The sequence below is a fragment of the Spodoptera frugiperda genome, chromosome 17, assembly GCF_023101765.2.
Source record: "Spodoptera frugiperda isolate SF20-4 chromosome 17, AGI-APGP_CSIRO_Sfru_2.0, whole genome shotgun sequence".
Taxonomy (NCBI): domain Eukaryota; kingdom Metazoa; phylum Arthropoda; class Insecta; order Lepidoptera; family Noctuidae; genus Spodoptera; species Spodoptera frugiperda.
The window spans coordinates 6,729,893-6,751,375 of NC_064228.1; the positions used below are offsets into that span (position 1 = coordinate 6,729,893).

The 21,483-nt window shown below is 35.1% G+C and overlaps 1 protein-coding gene across 3 annotated transcripts in view; it reads left to right on the top strand.

The window, feature by feature from the left end:
* Window positions 1–21,483, top strand: part of LOC118276597 (pleckstrin homology-like domain family B member 2) — a 122,886-nt gene that overhangs the window by 88,979 nt on the left and 12,424 nt on the right. For all 3 annotated transcript variants that reach the window (XM_035594943.2, XM_050699880.1, XM_035594944.2), the window contains one exon: window positions 7,830–7,860. In XM_035594943.2, the coding sequence (XP_035450836.2) occupies window positions 7,830–7,860 (31 nt within the window). The remainder of the gene's footprint in view (window positions 1–7,829; window positions 7,861–21,483) is intronic.

The following is a 21,483-nucleotide window of genomic DNA, read 5'->3' on the forward strand; positions in this document are numbered from 1 at the left end:
AATTAAAGATGTCATGGAACCGTGCAAGTTGATTCTGTTGTAGTCTTTTGGGGAAAGAACCGCAACAGTTTGAGCGGACCTGTTCAGATGGCAGGAGACATTCGTTTATCCTCCCCACTCTTTGCTCAAAACTACAGCTATTTAATGAGCTTACTGACTCACTGATACACCGTACATATGTAGCTCCATAAAAAAATTGCCAAGATAACCTCGCGTAATTTATCAATTTCTCAACGATGCAAACACCTGACTTTATAGCGTACGGATGTTAGTACAATTATTTTGAAAATCTTCAACAGGAAACACAACGTTTAACGAGTAAAATAAATTATTAATTAAATAAATAAGTGACTGAGAGTGTGAATAACAAAACTTTTCTTTCTTGAACATCTGTTTTTCATTACGCACTTCCAATTCTACACACGTAGACATATCAAGCTATACAACACCAGTTTACCATGGTCTCACTTTGTATGGTCTTTCCGGATATTCAACGGTCAGTTTATACTGGTTTTGCATACCTTTATGTGTGCCTATACAAATATGTATCTTTTTGTACGAAATGATTAATAGGTTTGCCGTCAATATTTCATCCAGTTGTTCATAAGATGATGAAAACCTTTGTATTTTATTGACTTATTAAATACTAGCTACTTCTGCGCGGTTTTATCAACTCTGTTCGGCTCCTATTGATCATAGTGTGATGCTTTACCTTATAACCTTGCTTTATAAATGAACTATCTAACACAAAAATAATTATTCACATCAGACCAGTAGTTTTAGAGATTAGCGAAACGAACGCTCTTTCGTTTCGATCATGTTAAACGTAAAACAAACTCTTACTAAGCCCTCAGAGGGTTGCTGTTCGGTCTTTATTGTTAAATGTATGTACATATGTGACATTTAACATCTCGAGAGCACAAAAATCTATGGACCTATGGGAAAGCTTTATACATATTTTATATAGTAGGTACAAATATTACTGGTACATACTAATGTTATTTATGTATGTGTGTATCTTAATGGACATTCGACTATTTACTTTGCTATCCGTGTCACTAGGTCTAAGATAGCGTGGTGATAGCGAATCTATTTACTGATAAACTTTATAGGACGCATTCTCGGTTATAAATAATTTGTTCTATCTGACTATGTACATATAGATATAAGAAAAGTATTGCCTCGAATTGAGCCATCGGGAAGTGGTCTGCTGAGAATTTATGTGATGTGTTTTCATTCTTGCTAGTTATTTGCATACCTCACTTATTTAGAAATGAAAATGTAAAATTCCAATACTTTTTACCCGACTCAATGTACGAAAACAAAATCTCAACAAGTTTTTGTTAAGAACGTTGCCCCAGACTGGGGTTTTCTCCTGTGTCGTGGATGCGTTTACAAACATATAAGCTCAAGTGCACATGACACCCAGTGTTTCTTCGTGCGGGAATTGGGCCCGCTATGTTGCCCGGCAGCCAGTTGCAACGGTGCAGTTGATAAAGGTCCCAGTTGGATTTCCTTTAAAAATACCTTTTTTGTCTAATATTATTAAAATTATTCGTCTGGCTTTATGATTAGTAAAAACAACTGCAAACATTCATAATACGATAAAGAGCCAGTTTAATACTAAAACAGTTAAACTTCTGTATTACGAATATGAACAAGAGTGTCTACTGTATGACTGTATGACTCAGAATGTATTGAGAAAGTCAAGTTCATTGTTCATTGGCTTATTGATAAAATTACTTTAATACATGTGTAGGATCAATTGATAATATTGTCACGTATACGTTTTTTCCCGAATGTAGAAATATACAGTACATTCATATAATTAATGTTTTTAGTTAAACGTAAAGGAAGTAGGACATAAGCCCATACATAACATCAGCACACGGGTTCAAATCCAAATTCATTTATTGATAAATCTCGCAATCACCCCTTAAGAGATATAATTTAGTCATAGATTTCATACAAAATGTATCAAAAAATCATCCAATGACTTCTCCTGCCTTGGGTAAGGCGAAAAGCAATGTCAGACTGTTACTGACTAAAAACCACCACGTTCCTACTCCTGCTTATCGAACCGGAGCCCCGGTAAACCCGCTACGCAGCCAGCAGCTCCGGGCACAGCACACAAAATAACACATTCATAAAATTGAAATATTGCTATTGGTTATTGGGATTTTCTTGTAAAGATCCCCTCAGCCCAGTACTTAATCTCATCGACTACCAAGCCACTAACACATACATTAATTAAACCTATAGTGACTATGTATCAATTACAATATTATTTGATATTACTAATGATCAATATAGATCTGTGTGTGCCCTCTTGGCATCACAATCACAGCTAACTACTCCGGTATGCGACTCCTATTTGGGACGTGTTACAATATACGGAGTGTTTCAATTATGCTGTCGTAAAAACACTTATGGGACAAAAGTTCTAAATTATGAAATGCATATTTTTTTAGTATCAGCTGTTAGTTGAACAGTCGGATGTGAATAGGAGCTATTGGGTTTAATTCCAATGTCGAGTAAAGTGTTATTTTCACGATTATCGTAATTCAAAAAACCTATACCATTATGACATTTTCTGGGTAAGATTATCAGACACTCCTGACTTACGGTGATGGAAAAAATCGAGAAGGAAACCTGGCCGTATAATCTCTAATTGAATTTGAAATCACCAATCTGCTTTGAGCAAACATAGTGATTAATGCTCAAATCTTCTCCGTGGCCGAGAAAAGGCCTTAGGTCAGCAGTGGCCACTTATAGGCTGTTGATGTGATCCGTCTACATAACATTGATTCAAATTCACATAACTCTCTTGTAAATAATTTCCCCGCTCTATCTGCAATACCGGTAAAAACAAGATAGTATAAATAAAGATTTATCAAGCGAACATGCTGATAGCGTTATCTAGCACTTTATCAGGCGGATAGTTTATGGATTCGCGGGAGTGGTATTGATTTTTCTGGCTAACCACTCTACTGTATTGGTTGAGATACTTCATTTAGGTTATATGTACTTATTTAGACCGTTTTTGCTTGGTTATATTTTAGAGAACTGAGAGTTCCGGAGCTGCGGACTACATAGCGGGTTTACCGGAGCTCCGGCTCGAAAAGCAGGAGTAGGAACGGGGTGGTTCAGTAAGAGTCTGACACTCTCTCACGCCTTGCTCGAGGCGAGAGAAGCAATTGAATGAATTTTCTCCCCAACAAAAAAAAGCAGGTCACCCGTTACAAAATAATGAAAAATGCATGCTCCGTAACGTATCTCTACCGGGAAAACTCGCATTAAACCTGTATAAAGTTGTCTTTATGACCATACAAAAATAATCCTTATAAGAAATAAAATAAGGCCAAAAGTATAAAAATGTCACGTCACACATAAAACTCAGCCGTTAATCCAAAAATGGCCTAATTAAAATTAATTTTACAGTCGAATTACACACCTTTTCCCATTTCAAAAGGTTTTAAATCACTTGACACGCTCATTTATTTTATTATCAGTTTCATAACTATAGCGACTGAAATAGCACGTTAAGCTGCCAGTCCAAACTGTCAAAGAAGCATCTATGACTCTGATTGGCCGGCTCGAATAAACCAACCAATCAAAACGTCGAACGCGCTTTCGTTTCGATTACTTTAAACTTAAAGCAAACTCGTACTAAGGGCACTGATTGATTTTATTGTTCTTCTCCCTGAGACTTTGAGTTTCATTGTTTCGGCGATTTTATGTCCTCTTCTGTAGATCTCTGTGCACAGGAGTTGTAGTATTAAGTATAAGTAACGAAACCGCGGAAAATTTACCGGAAATCTTATGCAGGGGCTCCGACTCGCAGTAGGAGTAGGAACGCGGTGGGTTTTTAGTCAGTAAGAGTCTGACACTCTCTCTCGCCCAAGGCGTAGTTTCTTAAGTACGGTATGTCAGTATGTCTCTTAAATACGGCAGTAAGACTCGATGCTAAACCCAACCCACTTAGTTAGAAAAAGCTGAAAATAGTATAACCTTTAAACTATACTTTAAAACAACATATTATTCCTTGCTAACGACGGAACTAAAATGGAGAACGCCGGATTTGTATAATGTAAAAGTTTTTACGAAAATAGTTCAACGATCAAAGAGTAGGAGAGTTATTTTTAAACTGAAATGTCAATTCTATTACCATAAAATACGTTTGAAACTACCAAACGTTTGTTTTGGCTTTGAGAAGACTGTTTAAATTACTCTTTAAGTTTTGATCAGTTTGTTTATATTATAACTTTCGTGAGACATACAAAATTAATTATAATGTTTTTTGGCTTACTTACGTAACTATTTGAAAAGGAACTCAATTTTTTTGAAGCCATGCTCATATTAACAGCACGACATAGAGAGTAGCAGCATAGCAACCTTTTGGAATTTGTAATGACTGCGAAATCTTGGAATTGAAGTGTGACTAAGACATATTTACATAAAAATATGAATCACAGTAACCTTTATTTCTTCAAGGATAAGGTAAATGTTCATGTCATATAGGTTGAGTCTATTGCCATATTAAACACAAAAACAGCTTCTTTTTCTATGTAATACCGACAATCCCCGATTCCCCAAAAACCAAAACCCCAAAAATTTTATTCCTAACCCCCCAAAAGGCCGACAACGCACTTGTAATGCTTTTGGTGTTTCGGGTGTCCAATGGCAACGAATAAAATCCAATAAGACATTAAAGCGTTGCTCATCTTAAGAATCGATTTCAAAACCCTTCGACCAAAGAACCAGTCATATACATGTAAACTTCATAAAATATGACACAACAATATAACAATACCTACGGCACAAAATTCCAACATCCTATACATGACATAAACTCATTGTGTCAACGCATATTATAAACTTCCAGCCAATTGAGTTCAACAGATGTTTTCGCTGTCGACTCCACGCATTCACTGTCCAAACTCATAACTTAGTGTATAATCGGGCTACTCCACGTATTTTCGGGAACTGTTTTCATGAACATTTGGACCCAAGTCCTAATTTGGTGTAGTGAATCAGTGTTTTGTTTTTTGAGTGTTGTAATATCAGTGATATCTAATAACTCGCTTCAAGCCAGCGTCTAAAAGTCATTGAGTGGACGCCTACGTAAGGCTTTTGACCTCCTGGGCAAATTATGATCTATAAATAAAACAAAAAAATCATAAATACTTACTACCAAAAACGTTCTAAATATTTCGTTAATTTTTACAATTTTTTATCTTAATGTCCGTTTGTAGATTATTTTAAAATATCAAACACATATTTTAAATTTTCTTACGGAAATAAAATTAAATACGTCACTTCTGGGTACGTTTTATACGTAGAAATGACGTATTTGCTACTACTCTTAAACTTTGATTCGTTTTATCTAAGTATTGTTATCTTATATGACAAAATAATACGAGTCTAATATTGTTTCATGACCTAACTGACTGGCAAAATCGATTTAAAATTTTCATACCCCGTCATCATCCGTATTTTGACTTATTTATTTATGAATCTTTGTGCAGTGCTGTGTTTGTGAAAAAATTCTCAAAAGAGTGTTAAAATAAAACAGATACGTCTTGCGGTGTTTGTTTTCGTCTAATACAGTTGCTTTTGTTATGAATTTACGATTTATTTTTAAACCCCGTCTTCATTTAAAATTGAAGTTTGTTTACGGAAAACACTGAATAATGCTTTTAGCTTTAATTTTGTAAGGGAACATGTTTTTTTATTTTCGATTTTTGAGGTTAAATACATGAACTTTAATAAATCGGTAACTCGGTCATTTGCTAATGGATTTCCAATAAGTTTAAACAAATTTGTTTGTTTTCACTTATTTTTTAGCTTATCTGTTGTTTGAAATAAACCAGAAAATATTTCTCAGTAAGGAGCAGGGAATTGCACCCGGTGTATGGCAATGGACTCCACTTCTATGTATCATTATGTACATCACTCGTGAAATGTGGGCTATACGTTGTATTTGTGTAAAATAAAGTAATTTTCATATCATAAAACTTCAGTATTACGCATGGTGTTCAAATCAAATCAAATCCTTTATTTGCCAATATATTTGTTTGGTATTAAGTCGTCAGTAAATTTTATTGAGAAGGTAAAATCATCCAATGACTTCTCTCTTGTCCTTGAGTGAGGCGAGAAGGAGTGTCAGACTCTTATTGACTAAGAACCACTCCGTTCCTACTCTTGTTTCGAGCCAGAGCTAGACAGTCCGCAGCTCCGGTATATCTATTGACATCTGAGTCAATAAACAAAAAAGCATCGCCACGCTTTTTATTCTCGAAGGGGTAGGCAGAGGTCATTACGGCACGTAATGCCAATTTGCACCCAGTTTTCACCATTTGTGTTAAGGTCTCATGTAATAGGGGTGGGCTTATTGCCATATATTGGACACAATGCTAGACTCGGTGCTACTACCTACTGAGGAATTTTCTAGAAACCGAAAATAGATTTCACTTTTTTCAATAAACAAAATTATGCTAATAGCAGATTACTATGATTTATTACACAATTAAATAGAAAACTAATTAATATTCCTAGTCTGCTTAACCTAGTAGAGGACAATAAGGCGACTGATTATAATACAACGACGCCTGTCTGTCTGTCCGTTCTAACCTCATTACATGCTTAACATATTTTGATTGTTTTCTTTTTCAAGAGTAGGTGCATGGAAATGCAGTTTGTTAGTAGTGTCTCAGAACATTTCTTAAATTATTTTTGCAACAAGCATTTTGTTGCTGATAAATTGATTTTCAATATAGGAGACAAATAATTATTAACCTCTTGTATGACAAATAAAAAACTACATTTAGCATAGTTATCAACTAGACATTTCACCGCCAAAAATATTCCACACAGGACGTTAAAATAAACGACTATCTAATTCATTTAAAACTGTAATTAACGTTTTAATTACCATTTGACTATACAGACAACAGCACTTCAACCTACCCTAAAACCAACTAAACAATTTAACGGATCATTAACCTTATTACCCTAGTTCTAAAGTCGACAATAGATTGTACGAATGTGACAGGTTACCATGCACATGTGACCATAGTGAATTATTATCTGTGGGGAAAGTTGACAGTTCTTTTTTTTAATACAAGTATGGCCGCCTAGTGTAGTGATCGTGTGTGTGTGTGTGTGTGTTCAAAATGTCAAAAGAAAAATCGAAGGATAATAATAAAAAATGTTCGCTGTTGTGTTGGTAAGTTTGTGTACCTATAGTTTTAATTTATGTGTATGTGTTTTTTCGTTTTTCTGTGTTAGCCCGGAGGTTTAAGACGCCCGCTTCTCATGCATGAGGGTGCGGGTTCGAATACTAAAACAAAACTGGTTTTAAAAATGATAAAAGTTTGATGAAATAGGGAATATACAATAGATATTGCCAATTGAGTGCGATTGTACAGAAGACATTCACATCACGATTCTAGAAGTAGATTAATTCTCTTGCCGGTATAAGTCAAATAAATTTTGTATTTACACAATAAATCTCAGTAATATTGTAAATATTTAGTTACCGTACTCCTCCAAAACGGCTTTACCGATTTTTACCAAATTTTATATGCGTATTCAGTAGGTCTGAGTACTGACTACTGTCTAATAAGGGTTGTTCACACTTAATTTTTTTTTAATATTTTGATTAAATCATTTATAAGGCAAAACAAAATTTGCCGGTCCGCTAGTGTATCAATAAATCAACCCACAACCCCATCTCAAAATTCCATTCCCAGAAGTTACTCTGTAACTGCATTTGTCTACGTCATAAGAGAAGTGCGTGTATTAACATTATTTCTTTTTTGTTACAGTTCCGGTCTTATGTCATCGTCCATAGAGGAGGTGAGTGGTTTGTTTTTATTTATTTTAAGCCGCCATCTTGCGTTGACAAACTGTTAACATGTGTCATTATACTGTAAAGTATTCAGTCGTTGTGTCATGTGATTTTCATTATTTTCTTTGGCTAAAACATTTTGAAGATATTTTAAGCACATTATTATGTTTTTTGGTATAAGCCAGTAAACGGGCAGATAAATCACCTGATGGTAAGCAATCGCCACCACCTATGGACACCCGAAACAACAGAGGCGTTACAAGTGCGTTGTCGATCTTTTGGGGGTTAGGAATTTAAGGGTAGTTGGGGAAAGGGGGTAATGTATTTGCAACAACAATTTGGAGATCACACGAAGAATTGGTTCCATGTGAGAATCAAATCCAAACCGTGTACCGGGTACCCGTTTGGCCTACTACTGCGCAAACCATGCAGTCCAAGTTTTGATATTAAAATTCTCTAGTGTATTCTAATAGTGTAAACGTAATCCAGATACGTATTGCAAATTAGAGTGTTTTTTTAATACATAAACCTGTCAGAAAGAGAAACCTCTTCTAGTTAAAGTAGTTGTATAAATATTGGCTACCGATATTGACACTGTAGTGAAACTATTTGCTGAGACATTTAGCATTACGCGACTCAATGAATGGGCATCGTAAAATGTATGTTTTGATGGTATAAGCCGATAAACAAATAGACGGATCACTTAATGTCAAAGTCATCGGCGTCGCCCATGGGTACCCGAAACACCAGAGCAGTTACAAGTGCGTTGCCAACCTTTTGGGAGAGGGCGGGATTTGGGGATTGCGGAGATTGACATGGGGAGTAATTGGGTTTCCCTGCGTGTAGATACTTTGGACCTAAAAAGGTTTATTCTGAACGAAGATCCGAATATTGATTTTAAGACCTGACAGTGGCCAGTGCCTAACAAAATAATAAATGCATTTATTTATTTCATGATTCATTGTATTCATGAATAAAATAAACCAGGTAACTTAAACACATACATACAAACGTCTTAAATTATTTAGAACACTTAAATGAAAGAAAACAGAATTAATCAACAATGGTCTACATATTCTAACATAGTGTAACCTAGTTTCTCATTTATTTATTAAACTATAGTTTTATCTTCAATACTGACTGTTTTCTGAGAAATATGAAGAAATATAGATTGTATACTGTGACAAAACTTGTAGATAGGTTATAAGCGCTAAGAAAGTGGCATAGTAAAATGTGGACAATTAGCATCTTTTTTGTAGGATGGGACTCCACGTTGGAAAATCGGTGTGGTTTGTAACGTCCCGCGCTCACCTAAAGTGTCACGCATTATGTTAAAGGGATATCCAGTTATAACATATCCTCTTGGCTGCATTTTCTCAATTACCCATGCATTTAATAGAAAATTACAATTGCATACTCGATAAGTATTAAATACCTACCTACGTTCAACCGAATTTGGCCAACACACAAAAGATGAAAATTATAAAAATAGCAATGTAGGTTGGAATTCCAATAAAAAGTTATTTGTTCTTCAAAAAGGACAAGCCACAAATAGACACTAAACATGCATGTAGCAAATATTCTACACTGCAGTTCTTAATTTAACGATGCAACGTCAAGACATAAAATACACCGACTCTCCCATTTTTCATAAATATCTGGACAAATATTTTTAGTTAGAACAAAAGACGATTGTAATACACGTATACAGTATTAGGTACATAGTGTCAATCGTATTGTAATTTATACGATTTAAGTAAAACTTTAATGACGTTACTCGATTACTTTCAAGCAACTCTAGGGCCCATAATATCCCATGATTTTAAACAGTATTTGCGCAAATATTCCACTGAAATGCATGGGCACTTAAAGTCAAGACGGATTAGCTGATGACTTGTCATTACCATAATTGTAGCAACAAGGCAATAGCGGTCTGTCTTCTCTCTAAAAATCGATTTTCACTGGTAAGAACTGATTTCCACGAAAGTTTTAACCCTAGCAAAAAAATGCAAATGCATGCAACTGCTCAGCATCCATTAACTCATTTAAACGCATGTTAAGGGAACATGTTTTTGTTTACACGTTGAGTCGAAATAAAAACAAACAAAAGATATACTAGCCAGACTATCTGGAATGTAGTTATTTGATACATAGTCTAATTGAATGCATTTGTAAAGGTTGCTGACCTCTCACGAGGTGTGTCGATGCGGGTAGTTGAAGGATCAAGTGATGAATCACATGGTTACAAAGGAATAGTTATTGGTGTCCTGAATTGTATGAATCAGATGTTTATTTATTGATCTGGTGATTTACGGATGCATCTGTGTGTCTTGAGGTGTCGAGCTCAATCTAAAAGACAAGTAAAGTCTTACTTATGGTCTTCCATGCCGGAGCTGCGGACTGCCAAGCGGGTTTACCGAGGCTCCGGCTCGAAAAGAAGGAGTAGGAACGGGGTGGTTATTAGTCAGTAAGAGTCTGACACTCCCTCTCGCCTCGCCCAAGACGAGAGAAGTAAGTGGATGATTTTCCCCCCTTCAACAAAAAGCTAGGTGGAGTGACGATATCCGCTGTGTGACTGGCAGTGGTTGGATGCGAAGGGCTGAAAATGGATGGACTGAAGATGGCTCAGTGGCGTACTTATTGAAGAGTCCTATACTCAGCAATGATCAGAACCGAGTTGATATTAAAGATGTTTGGCAGTAAGCTGTCCCTATTTCACAGTTTCTATAACTATCAACATGCAAGACGTAGATACTTAAATATAGCACTGCCCATAACATAGTCATAGTTTGAAACATAAATAAAGTAGTGTAAACAACGTTTAAATTGTATATCTTTGTATGAATGACGGAATTAAGACATGGCACACCTGTTTGTCTCTGTAAACTGGATTCTGTGACGTCATAAGCTAGTAATGGCGTCTAATTTTAGATTTGCGTTCCCGTCACAGGCAGAAAATTATTTTATAGACTGCAGAAGTGAAGACAAATCTTCTATTTTATCTTCTGTATCCACTTATGTCCGAAAACTGTGACCAGACCAGCCTCCAAAGTATGTGTAACAGCTTCTAAAGTATCTGTACTTTGAAGGGTGATTTAAAAATTGCTGCAGTTAGCTGCAGCATTCTCTAAACTTCTGATACTCTAACTTCGATCTTCAAGCAGACTGCCAAGCGTGGGGATTACCTGCAAACTGCTTAGCGGGTTACCGGAGCTCCGGCTCGAAATACAGAGATAGGAACGGGGTGCTTTTTAGTCAATAGTGATACTCTTTCTCGCTTCACCCAAGGCGGGAGAAAACATTAGAAGATTTATCCCCTTAAAAAAAAGTGTAGGGATAATGTTACTTTTTGTCATAAAATAAAGTTTTTGAAGGAAAACTCTCCTCTCTCATAGTCTCATCAATTCGGGCCCATTCCATCAATACGTAGAGTAACAGAGAGAGATTATTTTTTATAGGGACACTTGTCTGTATGTATAAATATACAGACGACAGAAATAACACTTCCTAACCGCAACGGTAGCCATGACAGTTACAAAAATAGAGAAAAAGTATCCCATACAAAGCCATCAATTCTTCTAACGATGGTGGACACAAAGTTTAAGAAATTTTCAACCATATACTTAAGGAATAAATCCCAAATTCCACTGACGACAATTTTTTCCACACGCCTACCAAACTATCCCAAAAATTGCAGTTTCTTCAACCGATTATCAACCCTATAAAGTTGTGAATAAAGCTCCAATTCTCTTGCACAGTGTAGTATACCTTTATATGCGGTTATCTACAGTTAAATACCACCTGTGTTACAAAGACAAACGACCATTTCCCTTACATGCACAGGATGGTCTAAATTCTTACTTCCTTACTTCATTATGAGCTGGAAATATCTGCTTTGATCATTACTTACTACGTTAAAGGAATTAGGATCTTAATTCGGTTAGATTTGTCGTTTTCCTGTGATATTTTTGGTGGATTCTTTATCTTTAAGACGCTTTTGCTTTTCCACCAGAGATGTGCTTTGCTACGTTGCTGTAGATGCGTTTGGCTTCCACCAATCATATTCATTGGTACACATAGCTAAGCTATGTTTTTTATATGAAAAGTTGCGTGATATGGATGCCTGCTATAGATGGCTTTCCTACAATCGATTATTGCATACTCGAGCTGCGCTGGCTGCGCTATATCAGTGAGCCGGTTACGTAGTTTCGTAGCTTAGCTACTACATCAGCATCAGCATAGCATAGCTGATGGGAAAGCATCCAAACGTTGTCCTTTTTGAGCTGGATCTTTAGAATATAGTAATGTCTTAAAACTTGTTAGATTTATTCTGCTGCACTGATTCCACTTGTTACAATCTGTCTTTTAAGATCATTATCTATTATCATTCGCAGCAAAGCGTTTGGACTTTATCAATCGTCCGAAATCAATCGAATTGACGCTTGGCGCCACTTCCAACCTATTTATTAGAAATATGATAGACATTTAGTTTACTTATGATTTCACAATGGAAGTTTTCGAGAAGGAAAAATTATATAGAACATTTCCTCCTCTGCCTACCCTACGAAGAATAATATTCGTACGTCTGCCCATCAGTTGGCTGTCAGAACAGACTGTTCTCCATCATTTATACGCCATTTGTAAAGTTTTCCTGTCAGACATGACAGGGCGATGGGTTTTAGTGGGGAAAGCTCGAAATAAATATGATATGCTAGGGATATTGACTTCTCGTGTGCAATGGGTGGAATGGAATTACAATTTAAATGGTGTGAACGTGTGTACTATGGAGAGCACGTTATGTCGTCAGCTCTGCTCTCTGCTTGGCTGGCACGAATAAACAAGCCAATCAAAGCACCCAACGCGCTCTTATTTCGATTACTTTAAACGTAAAACAATCTGGTCCCTAGTGTACTGGTTAGTCTCGACAAACGCTACGGAACTTTAAAAATTCTGACAAGAAAAATGACTAAAGTTTTTGGTTCATCATTTTCATAATCGTTTACCGTTTCTGTACATTGCTGGACATAGTGGACGACATAGGGATCATCAAATGTGAAAATAGCAATAATAACTATACCAAAATCAATATTTTTATCATACGAACAGATATTTCTATCTCTCAGACTACCATTAATTGTGTAAAATCTTCTGAATTTCCACTGAAATCTGAAACTCTTGTATTCGTTTCAGTTTACAGGGAACCTGTAACTTTTCTTCAGTTGTCTTCGGTATTATTAATGGTTTCATTTTATATTTGAATAATGAATTCTGTCAAGTTTCCTATTTCGGGAAATTGAAGTTATTTTGAAGGAAAAACATCGCGAGGAAACCTGGGCTTATAATTTCTAATTATAAGTTTGAAATCGCCAACCCGCATTGAGCAAGCGTGGTGATTAATGCTCAAACCTTCTCTGTGTGAGAAGAGGCCTTTGTTCAGCAGTGGCCACTTATAGGCTGATGATGTGTGTGGTATTCTGGAAGCAGGAAATGATCGATCAGTACTTCGGCGGATAATATTACATTCAAAATACTAAATTACCTATATAAGCTAAAGTATCCGGAGTAATAAAGTATATCATAACTTCGTAAAACAGCTCCACGCAAAAAATTTTGGCCATTATACATTACTTACGCAATTTGGAATGGCTCTCAAGGACAAAAATAAGTGTAACATAAATTACAAAACAAAAACTCAACTCTTCCTCGTTTATTACCATTTTACGCGCGAAAGAAACCATAAATTCTCATTCCGTCAAAAAAAGATCTCAAATCAGATACTAGTAATCCATTGTATTATTACATTTGACACAGAAATACGAAATCTGCCATTATCATTGAGCAAAACATGATAAATTGATAACACATTAATCTTGGACTCAAAAACATTACATAATATACAGACACACACTCGTATACATAACATATATAATGAGAAAGCCGTTAAACAATGACAGAGCCACAGTCATACAATAATTTACATTTCAAATCATACATTTCTCTTGAAACACATCCAAAAAATATTTTTATAACCAAACTCCTTTGATCATTCACATGTACCAACGGACTTCCTGCTATCGCCCGTTAATTTTAATTTAAAATAAGAAGGAGAGTTTAAATTTTAATAAAAAAAGTTATGCTTTTCCGGTGGCTACTCTTTATTATCTTGGCAACACTAAATGGTTTTAAGTGAGTTTTTAATCGGTTATTATTCAAATATTTTATGGGTTTGCCGAGTGGTGGTTTCGGTTTTAATTTTTGTGTAAGTTATTTAGATTGATTATTTCTATAAAGAATTTCTATCAATTCGATTTTTCTCAAGGCTATAGTATGTTTTTCCTTCACACGTTAATAAAATAGGGTGGATGACTAATTTCTTTTTAATGTCCATCTTGATGTTTTCTAAAATATTAGACACGTATTTTTTTTTTCTCACAGAAACAAATATTTTCGAAGTTATATCGATTTAAATTATCGCGTGACGTCACTTCTAGATATATTTTATACGTAGTTGAAAATGACGTATTTGCACCTACTCCTAAACTTTGATTCGTTTTATCTAAGTATTGTTATCTTATATGACAAAATAAAAAAATACGTGTCTAATATTTTTACATTACCTAACTGAAGGTCTAAATAGATTTTTAATTTTCATACCCCGTCATCATCCCTATTGTGCCTTAACCGAAAAACCGGACACAACATTAAAAATAAAACAAAAACACTTTCACTATAAGGAAGTGATGTAAAGATAACAAAATACACAAACCACGCCTAAATACGATAAATAAACAACATACAATTTAAGTGCTTACGATTATATCGATAATCGAACAATTATCGATATTTTTATCGGTGCTAATCGATTTTATCGACCCTTGCATTCCTTGGTCAACCTCATTCGACTAAAATTTTCGTTGTAATCGGGTTGTTAATTGTGGTATTTAAGTATTTATAAATAGATTTTATTGAAAAGTGATTGTGTTATAAAAATGCGAAAAGATGTTCGGATGTACGAAAGAGCGGTAAGTTTTTATTATTTTCGCCGACTTCAAAAATCAAGGAGGTACTGTGGAGGATGATCGGATATTTGTTTTTGTGTTTTTTGTGTTAAACTTTAAAAAAAAACAGAATAGAATTAATAATTAAGGGTCATGTCGTGGCGCGAAAGTTATTATTTCTTGTTAGTCAGACAGCATTGTTTAAATAGGAAGAAACACTTATTACAAGAATTATACCACCACAAGAAATTAAAAACGAATATCAAGATTAGAACAAAATAAAATTCATTTTCTCACATGATCGATACTTCAAAATAGATAAATTCTCTGGGACAAACTTAGTATTATTATTAATTACAATTAATTACATTATTATGTAAAGCAAATTAGCGTTAATCTTCTCTAGATAAATATCATTGCCAATCTATATCTCAAAGTCAGAGAGTACGACATATAACTCATTTAATATAATAAGTACTTATTTATGTAACCTATTATCGTGATTGTTTGCTCCATTTCATTGAATAGTATTTTTTTATCTATGTAGGTATACTAATATTATAAATGTGAATAACCAGATACTGTTTAGGACTTAACAAATAGTTCAATTTAATACAAAATCTTTCGATCAATCTAGGTTTTTGACAGATTTTCAATAGAACCAATATCAGAAGTCGAACATTAACCTTTTTAAGGGGAAAATCATCCAATTTCTTCTCACGCTTTGTCAGACGTGAGTATCAGACTCTTAGTGACTAAAAACCACCCCGTTCCTACTCCTGGTTTTCGAGTTGGAGCTCGGTAACCCGTTAGACAGTCCGCAGGTAATCCCCACGCAAGGCAGTCTGCTTGAAGATCGATATTCTATATCCGTGCTATCCATGCTCGCCGTCCTACATCCAATGTCGTTTATGTTTTCGACCATTTTTTTTAGCGTTGATAAGTCTGCGTTTTGGCCACCAACCCGCTTACTACCAGGACGGCGAAGCGAACACCATAGACTAACAGAGGATTATCTCGGGCTATTGATGAAGCTTACGCTGTAATATAATAGAATATTAAATACGTGAAGTTATTTTAAACACAGCTATCGCAGTCCATCAAGTTAATCCGTTGTTAATCCTAATTCATTCCTTAGATAGGTTAGTATCAATATTTATTGCTTTGGGTTTTTTGTACAATCAATGTAATCAAAATGAAAAATGTACACATGATTCATAATGTTATATGTATTCGTAATATCAGATAGACAATGTTATTTTTAAAGAGCATTTTAAAGTTAACGTTCTTTTTTGTCGTCAAAATCACATTTTTATACATAAAAAATGTGGTTAATTATTTAAAATAAATTTAATAAAATATTTAAATCTTTTTCACTCGCACTTCTTCGTCCAAGCCCACAGTTTAAAAAAACATAAAGAAACTTTTATAAATGTCTTAGACAACAGTTCTACTGACCTTCATGTTAAATTCTTCGTATTTCCGCAATAATGTAGGTACCTTAAATAACCTCCAAGACAGCACCCATCAATCCATCTCAATCCAATTAATCCCTCCATTAATTTGAATCAAAATGCTTTTCGAACGCACTCGACCGCGCGGGATGTCATTAAAAACTAATATTTTACTGTCATGTAAACAGAATTAAAATAAATGTCCACTTGTTTACAAACCTGACACATTGGCAAGCGTATCAAGATGGAAATTATGTATTTTTTTTTTAAAGAATATTCGCAAAGAATGAATAATAGTGAGTGTTTTTTGTCTATACCTAACTAAATAAAATTGACCAAATTTTGTGTCGTATTTTAGTACAATACGTAGATGAAAGCTAGAAAATTTTATGACTTTCCCTCAAAGTTCAATAAAACCCTTAACCTCAATGAATTATTTTTATGTTTTAAAACCAATTATCGTAAGTGACCCGGTTGTGGCCACTTTAAGAATTTTGTCGACTTTGAGGCTTTCTTAACTTATAGTTTTTGTTATCACGAACATATTTCTTGTAAAAAACATGTATTAACCTTGCCTAAGAAACTCTTTTTTTAAAGAACGTCCAATAGAAAAATAACTGTATAAAAAAGCACTCAAAAAAAAGGGAGTTTGTGCCATTTTTGGCCAGATTCGTGCCATTTCTGGCCACGGTCGTGTGCCAGTTCTGGCCATCAAAAAATACAATAAAAGTAATAAAAAAATATTAATTAAATTGGACATTTTACAAACAATGGTTTTTATTTAGCTTGGAAAATATGAAATATTATTACTTCACTTGAATTTAACTTACAAATAAAGAGATCAACATTTATATGACGTTGGTAAAAGCTGCAAATTAAACTGACCTCCCCTTTGTGTGAAGGCAATTTATTGCATCTCTGAAAATGAAAAATATGTATTTGTTGATATGTAAAGCCAAGGAAAAAAAGCCACGATAAAATAAAGGGGAAGAAGTGGGGTGTCTATGTACACTAGTTTTGGCCAGCCATGTGGCCAAAGATGGAGAAATTCATAATTTTGTCTCCATTAGTGGCCACCTTCTAAAAACCTCACTTCAGAAACATATGGCGACAAAATAACTTTAATTTCACTTAGACAATATATTCTTCATGTAGTATTAACATAAACATCCAAACAATAAGCAAAGATTTAAAAAATAAAAACCAAATCCTCATCCGCTCGCCTTAGCCTTTTTGTTAAGAACTTAACAATTTCACCCTCAACTAAAAAGAATGACTTGTTGCATCGAAGTGAAGTTTGACACATCAAAGCTGCCAACGGTATCAGTGTCTCCAATATTCAATATTTTAAATACTGTACATCACAGAGTAATTTATTTGTCCATGCCTTAGTTATAAATATTTGAAGGCCCAAATGGCCACAAAGGGGTCGATGGCCACAACCGGGTCACTTGCCCTACTTTCTTCAAAGTATTAAAACCTTAACAAGATCAAAAAAATGTCGGCATCGTTTTTGAAAATGTCCATAACGACGGTGTATAACCGGGTGTAAATAATAAACATTAATTTACACTCTATCCCGCCCACGTATCAACATAACTAAAATAAACATTTTTAATTTTATCTTCCTTACCACTAGTGCGACGGCGAACGTAGGCCGCATGACCGCGCGCTCGGAACAAGGGCGAGGCTGTTTAAAAAAATATTTTAAAAACTTACACCGTACTCTGTAGTCTGTAGTCGTTGATGTCAAATCGCGCGGGAAAATTGACGTGTGGATTTTTTCGTAAATAATATTTTTTTTTATGAAAATTAGAAAAAGTGATTTGTGTAATTTTATTGTGTTGTGTTTTAGTGAATTTTTAAAATTAATGAAATCTTCGTAAATGAGTTGGTAATTTACATAAATTACAGGTACAGAAAATACAGGTACAAAAAAGGAATAAAAATTATAAAGCATTTAATTTATTCGTAGATACAACGTTACTTGCATTTTTCGTTTCCATTAATCGGACAAGAACTTTCCTTGACCCGTAATTTTAAATTGCACTACGAATATATCGTCTGTATGAAAATAATTTCACGCGTAGGAATTTTGTCAATTCATATCTTACACTACGTTGCCAAAGGATTTCCACCGGGTTACCATAGCAACGGAATATTTACTTTTTATTTGATAAATTCTCCAATAAAAATTCTAAAAGGCTTTTCAAAAACATACTGGCTTTAAACCACCTTCGTCTTATGGTTGAAACTTTTACCTAACTGCGATCTTTCTACCAGCCTGCCAAGTGTGCCTCTCTTATGTAAACGAGCCTCATAATCTATTAGTGAGTTATGTATCTCGGATGGAGCTGCGGACTGCCTAGCGGGCTACCGGGGATCCGCCTCGAAAAGCGGAGTAGTAACAGGGTGGTTATTTAACACTCCCTCTCACCTCGCCCAAGGCAGGAGAAGTAACTTAATGATTTTCCCCCTTAGAAAAAGATAGCTTGGCCTGTTGTTTTCGAAAAATACAAAATCTTCTTCAACCTCTTATCTTTAAACACAATAGAAAACACATTGTGTCTCGCGTAGATCTACGTTCAGAAAAACAACAGATTAACGCATTATCTCTCGCTTAGATCTCCATTCCGACATACAACAGGTTAATTTAATGCTTCTAAAATCTTTCTACACCAACAATAACCTCGCAAATAAAGCCATTACTAATAACTGACAAAGAAATGAAACAAGCGTAGTATCATAAACTGAAACATTTCAATTTAAATGCGTCATCTCCGAACAATATATTAGTTCGCACCTCCAAGGGACAACGATAGGTTTTATGGCAGTCATAATTCTGTTTCTTGGTCATAATAACTTAATATATAGAGCTATGTACAATTTATGCTAGCCTAAAATTAGTACTTGCCTCGTTGGTCGAGTGGTCACAAGTGTGACTGCCGAACAAGTTCGATCTCCGGTTCGATTTCCGGGTCGGGCAAAGTATTACTTGTTCTATTTCGGTTTTTCGAAAATTTCTCAGTAGTAGCACGGAGTCTGGAAATGTACCCGGTATAAGGCAATAGTAATACACCCACTTTTCACAATTACAACATAAATTGTGAAAAGTGGGTGTACACAGTGGTATAATTACGTGCCATAAAGTGCACCTCTGCCTACCCCTTCGGGGATTAAAGGCGTGACGATATGTATGTATGTATGTACAATTTATGCTAGCCTAAAATTAGTACTTATAATGTAAATAGAAGATGTAATGTGTTTAAACTAGCTTTTCTTCGCAGTTACATACGCGCTGTGTGTTTTTCTTTGTTGAATACAACTACAATGTCTCATAAGACAGTAAAATTGGAGAGTGCAATTTTAGATCTTCATATATGAGATTATTAGGTCAAGATTTCAAAATATAGTAACAACTATATTGCTCATTTCTGCGTACATTTTTTTTCTAATTGAACCATCACAATAACAAGTTATTTATGAAAACACAAAAATAGATTACTCAAATGTGAAAACTAGAGGATATCTGCCTCACCACCTCGACCCACGTGCTTTCAGAGAAACAAGTGAATGCGTCATTCATTCATAAAGTCATTTTAAATAACGTAAACAGTGCAAAAGGGAACAAATGGTGTAAACTGATGAAAATATGGTAGATTTCCCACCCACTCACACGAAGCGCTTCACTTCAAGCTTCCTAGTGCGAACTGCTAGGGAGTGGAATTCTTTGCCGGAATCTGTGTTTGCTGATGGGTATAACCTGGGTGTCTTCAAAGCCCGAATGAATAGGTTGCTTACGGGCAGACGTGCTTCATCGTAAGCCGCATCACTTACCATCAGGCGAAATACAGGACAAACATCGACCCTCCAAAGTAAAAAAAAAAATATGTAAGAAAAAGGGATGCTTTTAGTCCATAATTTTAGAAATCACTTTGATCTTCCATGCAGGTTAGCTTCTGTAAACAAATATTGGAAACATGCATTAATATTGGCATTGCCTTCAGAATGATATTTGAAATACTGACATACATCCATCAATGACTACCTCAAGGCAGAAAGACTTAAAATTCAAATTCAATTTGTGTTTGGAGACCTCCAAATCCAACTAATTTGACAACTGGATCAGGCAAATGATTACTCATCATCATCCCAGTTTGAAACCTTCCAATGTCAAGTACCAATGTAACTTTTTCCGAGTTATATGTACTTTCTAATATTATTTAGACACCACTGACAAACGGTGAAGGAAAACGTCGTAAAGAAACCTTGGCTTATAATTTCTAATTATAAGTTTGAAATCGCCAACCCGCATTGAGTGAGCGTGGTGATTAATGCTCAAACCTTCTCCGTGTGAGAAGAGGCCTTTGGTTAGCAGTGGTCACTTATAGACTGATGATGTGATGTGATAGGGCGACCGGTATAGATCATTAGATTTAGATTTCAGCCATGATCGTCCCACTGCAGGGCAAAGGCCTCCCTACTGTCCTTCCACTCCTCTCTGTTGAAGCTTTTTGCGGCCAATCCTTGTCATTATTATATTATATCATGGATCATTATGTAGACTTAGAATATACCTATCGTCTATAAGTTATACCTAATGAAATAATAAACCTAACGCAACCCATCTTTCAGCAATCTCTACATAACTAGTTATATCTAAATATATCACATACAAACGCATATAATATGTTAGTCACACACAGTTTCCCGCGTCATACCGTAGCATTGTTCATCTTTGTGTTTACTAATCGCATACCAATCTGCTCATACCCGTACTGTATCGTTAAAGATGTGTAGCTGTACTGCGAAGTTAGATTGACCGTAAATTTTTGGTAATTACTGACGGACAAAAGACGTAACTGTTAACTAAAGAATGCTGTTGCCATGTAAAAAGAAGTAAAATCGAGAAACAAGAAAAATAACTACACTTGGCAGCAAAGATACGAAGCCATTAGCGTTTTCTGATTTTCATTTCATGATATATGATTTTTTATACAAGTATTTTATTAATTGGTAGTGTTGTTGTATTAATTAGTGGCCGGTGCGAATGAACCAATCAATCAGAGCGCCTAACGCGCTTCGATTTCGGTCTTGTTAAACGTAAAACAAACTCGTAATAAGCCCTCTATTCTAAAAGAAAATACAATCACTATTTTCAGACCCCTTACGTAGTTAA